We start from the raw sequence: 8427 nt of genomic DNA, 5'->3' as shown, positions 1-8427 counted from the left end.
CTAGCGTCCATCGCAGAAGGCATTTCGCGGAACGCCTGTTGCACGAGGAGCAGCCACATAGGCTCAGATTTTGTCTCATTCATTTAATTCATCAAGGTGTCTGCTCTCTCATGCAACAGCTGCTCCGCGAAATGCCTAAATCCCCAACTTTACCTGAAATAAAGTCAGATTCAGAAAAAAGACAACTAAACGGGAGTGAAAATGATAGAAAAGGGGTCCAAATATTATTTCAGATTGATGTTTTATATATATTTTTAGAACAACTGCTGGACTTGGCATGGTTGAAATAAAGAGATTCTGAGTTTAATCCCAGCTTACATAACAAAATTATAAAAAAAAAGAAGAAAAGATTCTGAGCCTATGTGGCTGCTCCCTCGTGCAACGCACCTCCGCGAAATGCCTTATGCAACGGACGCTAGCAAATTCCATATTTTCTAAGGGAGAGTGAAAGTGAGCCCATGAAGTCACGACTCACGACTAAATCCTTATCAGGGGACAGGAATTTGAGAGTCGAGAGTCAGGCGACAGGAATTTGAGAGTCGAGAGTCGAGACTATATAAATAAGACTGTGAATCGAGGGTTCGATTTTTAGGGTTTATTTATTTATTTTTGGCCGTTTTTATTAGATCTTTTTTCTCTATAGATCTAGCTTTTCGGTGGCGGAGATCTAAATCTCGTTCGTAGATCAATTCCTTCCCGAATTTTCTTTTGATTACAGAAGGTATAATGCCCGGAAATCCAGGTTGCACCGTATATGTAGGTGAGTTTAATTCTTTTGATGTGTTTCTTGGATCTGGTTTACAGGTGAGGGAAAAATGTTGTTAAAAAGCTTGCTTTAATCTTTTATGCATTTCCTTTCATGTTTTTCTTACACCTGTAGGAACATGTTTTTTAAATGCTGTTTTTTTTCCTTAGTGCATTCTTTTTTTATTTAGAATTGCTCATTTTATTTTATTTTTTTGGTGGATTTTGCTTCATGGGATAAAATTAGTTAGTTTGTTGTTTTCTCTTTTTGGGGTATCGATTTGGAATTTGGGATTTTAAAAAAAAAAATCATGTAAAATTTTTTGCTCCAAATCCGGGTCGTCACAGATCATTTGATTGATATATGCAGAATGATGTGTGCACTTTGACCTAGATGAATCATCATCCAGCTTGTTATAAAATTCACAACTCTTTCCTTGACTTCGTTATTTTGAACTCTTCAAATTGGCTAACTGTTTCCTCAGTTGATGAACTTATCTTCCCTTATAATCCCATCTCAGATTCTTTGTTTCTGTAGTGACACTGTTTAGTTGTATTGTTTTAATAATTTTTATGTTTAATGGGTTAGTCATGCTATCATGCACTTGGTGCTGTAGTTGCCATAATTTCATTTTCTATTAATATTCTCTGCTAATGCGGGTGAAAGTATTATTTTTCTGCTCGTGTGAAGATTATGGTGATTGGGATTACACATCCCTGAACTCTAATCCTCTGACTATTCCTCTCCTCACCTAAACATCATTTTACATCTCCATTTTATGTCTTATCCCAGTTTGCTTGCTACTTTCTACCTCATTTTTCCATAGCAGCATCAAAACTCATACGTATCATTGTCGAACTAGCTTTTACCTTGGCTGATTCTTCTTTTAGTCCACGATTTTCCCTCAAAGCCAATCAAAACTCCTCTGACTCTCTGGAGTTACGACTGCACCAACAGAGTACCCTCCCGTATCAAGCGAGTACTCGGCCGTGTCAACCGAGTGCTTGACTACTTCACGCCAAGTCAAATAGGATTTGATTTGGCTGTTTTTTCGCCCACATCCACATTTTGAAACAGTTCATTTTCATTTTTCATTTTCTTAGCCCTGATTTCCTTGAAATCAGCTTTTCCTTTCATTCTTGTAACACTGATTTTAATGGAGGCACGATGAGTGTAAGTCCCAATTCGTGCTGTAAGCACTCCTGGTTCTCCAGGAGTCTTCTTGCATAGTTGCATCATATATCATATCATTGATTTTACTGTCACTTGCGAAATGTCATCCCACTCCCTTATTTTCATAATGGCATCCTCATGTCATTAAATGTTTTTTTTATTAGCCGCGTAAGGGACAATTAGAAAATTGTAAAATGAAGAGGGGAGTGCCACTGTTAGAACGAGGGGCTCCAGATGTTTCCTTGCCACCTCTGATCTTATTTTTATACTCTTTCTAAGTCCTTTGTGAGATTATAGTTTAGTGGACATTTCAACTTTATATGCAAGCCGGTGGTGGTGATCTTTGTTCTTGTTCTAATTTCTATCTAATTATATTTGTCATAGGTAATTTGGATGAGAAGGTGAACGATAGAATCTTGTATGAGATTCTGGTTCAGGCAGGCCGTATAGTAGACTTATACATACCCCGAGATAAGGAATCCAGTCGCCCTAAAGGCTTTGCATTTGCAGAGTATGAAACTGAGGAGATTGCAAATTATGCCATCAAGCTTTTCTCTGGTCTTGTGTCTCTTTACAATAGGACACTGAAATTTGCGGTGCGTCTTTATTTTTTCATGCTTCCTAAACCTCAATCTATTTCATAGTCCTAAAACTCAATCTATTTCATAGTTCTCTTCTCTACAATATATAGCATCATAGAGAAGTCCCGATAACGAATATCCACATCCAGATTCTTTCTAAATTGTCGTACTCCTAACCGTTGTGGCATTCTGGCTTTATTTTTACGAGGATTCTGGATCTTTCTGGTTCATGCCTCGTTATTGGTGACATGAGATTCACCTTCCTGGTAATTTTTGGACATTGGAACAGATTTCTGGGCAGGACAGGCCCTCTCAAAATTTGACAATTCCCGTAACGCCCTTGGCAAACTCGGCACCTAAACCAAGTTCACAGCCCCGGCAGCTAAACAACACTGAAAATTTTAAAGATCCGCCGCAGTTGTTGACACCATGTAGGTTTTCAGCATACAACCAATCAATCTCTCCACATTATCCACAAGGTGATTCAGTTTTTTCAGACTAATACCACTTATTAGCCTCATATTCATGCTATGCATTCTTATTTCCAAGTAATTTTTATCATACACAGCACTTACTCCTGGGATAGTGAGTAACGGATATAGATCAGATTCCAATGCCAACAACTTTGACTATAGTAGCTGTGTCCTTGGGGCGACGTTGGGTAGCATAAGCCATTTCGAGGCTCGCTCGAGCCGAGTCTCGTACCATTCGAGAACTTACGAGTTCAGAAACCCAATTGCCTATCCTCCTTACTAATCTCAACTGGGTAATGTATGTCTCTGCTCTCCTGTTTGCAGTACTTGACTGGTTAATGTATCCTTCCGTGTTAACTGAACTTGTAGTACTCATGGGGTGGAAGGGTAGAGGAAGCAAATATCTGTTTGCTTAGGTTATAGTACTTTGTAGTCATTCAAAAATTGTAGGTAGTTTTGGCTGTAGAATCAACAGTTGTTTTAGTTTTTGGGTTAAATAGTTGCAGTTAGATTTGGGATGTGGGCTTGCTTTTGTTTTTTCTTGTTTGACTAATATGTTTTTTATGCTTCTGGACTCCAAAAAAGTTGTGGATTCATTACTAATGAAGCGTCGTGTTGTGTCCTTTGTGGGGATTTCCTTTTGTGTGTTTTTTTTTATGACAACGAGAGCAGTTTTTTTGTGTTTGCAGAAGACTGCCCTGGAAGATACTGTGTACTGATTTATGTGTTACATGTTGTGTTCTATGTTCGGATTTTCCTTTTTGTACTTGTGTCTCTCGCCGATGGTCAGAAAACTCCAGTTCTTGGTGCTCTACTAACACATTGCCATTTTTTTGATAATGACGCAGCTCATTGTTTTACAGTTTTTTAATTAGCTTTTCTTACCTTACACAAGTTGATATCAACATCCAAGCAGAGAAGTGTAAAACAAAGTGAGGAATGCCATTATCTGCATCCGTAATATTATGAAGGGGGAGTGATATATTCACCCCCATTTTCTTCCCTGGGCCAGCCTCCTTCTAGTGCATTTATTACTACCTTTTTACACTGCAACAGAGGTAATCAGCCACAACATGCTGCCAAAAATGAAGAAAATATAAGTCATTATAAGTAGGGAAATGATATCTGTGCCAAGTGTTTTGATAAACATGCGCTCCGCTTGTTTATCGTCTTGCATTTAAAGGGTTTTAAGCATTTTTTGTTAAAGTTAACGATTCCAAAAGCCTGAAAAGTTAACGATTTCTGTTTTAGGGGGGAAAATACCCATCAGAGGGGGAAAATATCACTGCCCAAAAAGTTTTAGAAAATAAATGTTAATGGTTGTGAACCATATAGGGGAGATGAGGGGTTAGTCACACGGGATTTTGAATCCGTTCGGAAATTACTAGACTGCGTGTTCATTCTTGGGAAGTCCAACAAACTCATTTACTAAAAATAAATTTAGAATTTTATTCAATATAAATCTCATTCAAGTTAACACAACATCTTAACAGAAGTGAGATCCAACCCTCAACACATGAATCTAAGGAGGAGAACCATAGATTTGCTTATAAATAAAATGTTTAGATACAAACATATAGAAAACAAGCCACAAAGTGCTCAACCCTGCAAGAAGCCAATAGTAGTAATCTAAATGTGCATGGTTAAGATCACTAGCTAACCATTCTGGGCTTATCTCCTCAACAAAGGAAATTATAAAGTTGTTCAAAAAGCTACCCATGCTATTGATGCTAAGATAAGCCGCAGACCCCAAGCTCCGCATTCCGTCCGGCATCTGATCGTAGAACAATTCTAGCAAACCTGCTAGCGTAAACACGTTCGCAACACCGAAAATGGCGTATTGCGGAAGCAACCACAACACGCTCATGGGAACGATCCCATTTGGTTGATCAGCGGGACCAAGTTGTGTGGCAATTTTAAGCCTTTTCATCTCTACTAGAGCTGCTACCACCATGGCGAACACGGAGAGAAATATTCCGATTCCGATTCGTTGGAGTGTCGTTAGCCCTGATGGGATTCCGGTGATTCTTCGAGCGACAGGAATGAGAATCCGATCGTAGATCGGCACGGTCAGGATTGATACTAGTCCAATTGTGACTTGCATGGAAGCAGGTGGGAGCTTGAATTTGGAGGAAATATTTGTGTTCATGGTGCTGCTTTGCTTGGTGAAGAAGGTGCTGGCTTGAGAGAATGCTACTACATACATCAAGCAGCAAAGCCATATGGGGACAAGACGAAGTAGTAACTTCACTTCTTCTATTTGAGCTATTGAGCAAAACCTCCAGTTACTTTTACTTAACTCATCTTCCTTGTCTTTGATGGCAGCTTTGTCCAAAAACCTACAATTCCTTAAGTTAAGGGCAAGAAATAAAATGACAAATGATATCAACACAACCATGTTTGTCCATGTTTTGTTCTTTACAAGAAAATTGGTAAAAGGACAGTGGCTATTAGGGTCCTTACAGCCACTCACGTGGGCCCTAGGTGTGACATGTTGCTGTGGTATGTGTTGACTCTTTACCGAGAGCTACTTTTCGGGCCCTATGATGAGATCTAACGATCCGACTGACCCGCTGACGACCATAGGCTTATTCCATTGCCATTGACCTCACCTTGATCGGATGATCCCAGCCCCCATCCAAGAAGCCTCATTCTAAAGCTAAATTATTGTGTAATTGTTGGGTCTTAACCAATGCCCCGGCAATATTCATGAATAGTCTTCGAACTAGTCATAGACCAATTTTTGGATATATTCATCTACATCCTGGTCTAGAGAACATCATATCTATTCAGATCTAACCGTTGGATTTGGCGGGTGGTAGATTAGGTACTTTTAAATAGATTAACAACTAAGCTACCGAAACTTACTTGAATTGATGGGTACGAGCGAGCCGGCTAGTTCCAATAGAAACGTCCATGGCTACCGAAACCCGTTCTTCATCACCAATGTCCTTTGTAGAAGAAAGGCGCCACTTGCAAACGGCTGCAACAAGGACTTGTGCAACACGAGTAAACGGACTTCCACTCGGAGCTTGTTGTCTGTATGAATTCCTTCCAGAGAGAAAGACGAAAAATGCAAAGGCCATGACAATGGTGGGAGCTGCAAATCCGGCCGTCCATCCCACATTTTCTTGAATGTAAGGGACGATCAGTTGTCCCGTGGCCCCCCCAATGCATTTCCAAAAGTACCACCAATTGAAGAAGGAATTCTTAGCTTCTCTCTGCTGCTCAATCTCTATATTGAATTGATCCGCTCCGAAAGCTTGCACACATGGCTTGTGTCCCTCTTGTCCAATGGCGATCACATAAAGAGAAATGAAAGATGACAGTTTACCGAACCCAAAAAAATTCCCCGCCGATAAGGTGACAAGTCCCTGAAATCAATCCAACTCCATTAATCTCGCTAATCACATATGAAGCTTAGGGCTCTGTTTGTTTTTTATTTTGAGAATCAATTGGACCTAAAATTAAGGCCTTGTTTGTTTGGATTTTGAGAACCAATTGTGAGTCCCAAACTAATTATTGGACACAAAATTGAACCGTTAGTTTGAGCCCAATAATGAGCTTTGGAATTACAATCTGCTCTCAAAATCTTAAAAATGGGACGTAAATTTGAGTTCAATAAGCTCTATTTGTTTTATATCTTGAGAATTGATTTTTGAGACCAAAATCTCCCCCCCCGCGTTAACGTTCATTTAGTTTTAAAGACAAAGGAAAAGGTTAAAAGGAGTGAATTTATCCTCAAGCAGTGAACCATTCTCACAGAAACGGTTACAGGAGGGAGGGATATCATTTCCCTTCTGAGTCCAACAATCAGTTTTGAACTCAATACCAATTCTCAAAATCCAAAACGAATGTAGCCTAATCAGTTTTGGACTCACAATCCGCTCGCAAAATTCAAAATCTAACAAGGCCCAAGTAATAACATAAAATGATGGTAGTTACAATAGTAGTAACTAGTAAAGAGTGGTAGACAAAATACAAAAAAAAAAAAAACTTCTTGAGTTGACTCGAAACTCAGCCGAGTTTACTCGACTCCTAGAAATTGAATCCACTGCTGATTATATGAAGAAATATATCCGCTTAAGAAACTGCCGGAAACGGGAGAATGAGAATCTCCAGAACTTACTGTGGAAAATCAGTTGCCCCAAAGATTTCAATAGATTGAGGGGAATGCCATCTTCGTTTTTTTTTTTTTTTAAATTCTCCCAAAAGGACTGTCGAATAATTAAATAAAACAGTCTAGATATTTCAATTAGAAAACCCCCTCGACTTTTCATCGAGTGCTAACTGAGTATATCAAGTTGAGTCGACTGGGTACCGATCTGAGTCGAGCAGTTGAATAAAATCCTAATAAACAAAATTTTAATAATAAAAAGAAAATCACTAATAAATCTAAAATTATTGAAGCACTATGATCAACGTGAGTACCAGGAGATAAATTAAGGAGGAGAGGATGATGGTCCGATAGCGACCCAAGTAGGAGTCTGCAACAAATGCACCAAGTAATGGAAACAGTTCGGCTATGCCAAACCAGAGGTTGACACTTTTGGCCGCATTAACGGTGGACTCATGGTACACATTCGTGAGGAAGATTATGAGATTTCCAGTGATGCCGAAAAAGACGAATCCCTCTGCAACTTCCACCACTAGAGAAGGATGATTTGAAGATTAAGAGATTACTTAAAGCAAATAAACTGCAGAGAACAAATTGAGGAGAGAGTGGGTTTTACTGGCTTAACTTACCAATTAAGTAAATGGCGGATCTCCAACCTCCTATAGATGGCTTTCTCACCTGAGATTTCTCCTCATGATGATTTAGAAGAGGAGATGATGCTTGGGAGGCCTCCATCTTCCATACCACTACTGAAATTATGAGTATATTTAGCAAAGACTTTTTGTTGGGTTGGGTTGGGTCCCAACATGGAGATAAATAATGGCCTACAAATTAAATGCATTAAATGAATTTCACTTATTTTACGCATATGGTATGCAGCTGACATCTCGACTCTGTATTTGTATATAATATTTGAAGGATATGTTGTGTGGCATTGTGATATATATAGTTTAATGGTTGGGCACACCGATATATGGATGGAGATAAATAAGACTGCAATACATGTAATTTACTTAATTTAATGATAAAGTAAGGAGGCCACTTACATACTACTAAGTTATGGGATTTGCTAGGCAATTTCTCATAAAGCCATTTTGCCACTGACTTTTGCATTAGAGAGGCCCAGTTTTTAGCAAATTTTGTCTTATTCATTTAATTCATCTGAGGCTGTTCTCTCATACAAAAGTCATCTGCGAATTGTGTAGCAAATCACTCAAATTATATGTATATAACATTTTGGAAAACACTTTGGAAACCGGATTCCGTTTGGAAAATAAAAAGGGGACTGAAATGACCCTTGATTTGATCATTTTAAATGTGTATTTATTGCTTTTATGG

The 8427-nt window shown here is 38.8% G+C and overlaps 2 protein-coding genes across 2 annotated transcripts; one reads left to right on the top strand and one right to left on the bottom strand.

The window, feature by feature from the left end:
- Window positions 1-141: 141 nt before the first annotated feature.
- On the top strand, window positions 142-4040 carry LOC143889401 (uncharacterized). Its single transcript, XM_077393587.1, has 4 exons — window positions 142-760; window positions 2303-2514; window positions 2789-2978; window positions 3068-4040. The coding sequence occupies exons 1-4, from the start codon at window positions 727-729 to the stop codon at window positions 3253-3255; spliced, it is 624 nt and encodes a 207-aa protein (XP_077249702.1). The 5' UTR covers window positions 142-726; the 3' UTR covers window positions 3256-4040.
- A 356-nt stretch (window positions 4041-4396) lies between these two features.
- On the bottom strand, window positions 4397-7867 carry LOC143890661 (protein NRT1/ PTR FAMILY 5.4-like). Its single transcript, XM_077395346.1, has 4 exons — window positions 7719-7867; window positions 7404-7621; window positions 5841-6346; window positions 4397-5311 (listed from the first exon to the last, which is right to left on the bottom strand). The coding sequence occupies exons 1-4, from the start codon at window positions 7822-7824 to the stop codon at window positions 4495-4497; spliced, it is 1647 nt and encodes a 548-aa protein (XP_077251461.1). The 5' UTR covers window positions 7825-7867; the 3' UTR covers window positions 4397-4494.
- Window positions 7868-8427: the final 560 nt, after the last annotated feature.

This window comes from Tasmannia lanceolata, unplaced genomic scaffold (genome assembly GCF_043159265.1).
Source record: "Tasmannia lanceolata isolate RefF3 unplaced genomic scaffold, GAP_Taslan_0.1 ptg000013l, whole genome shotgun sequence".
Lineage (NCBI taxonomy): Eukaryota > Viridiplantae > Streptophyta > Magnoliopsida > Canellales > Winteraceae > Tasmannia > Tasmannia lanceolata.
The sequence above is the reverse complement of the archived record's forward strand: the minus strand, read 5'-3'. Positions and strand labels throughout refer to the sequence as shown.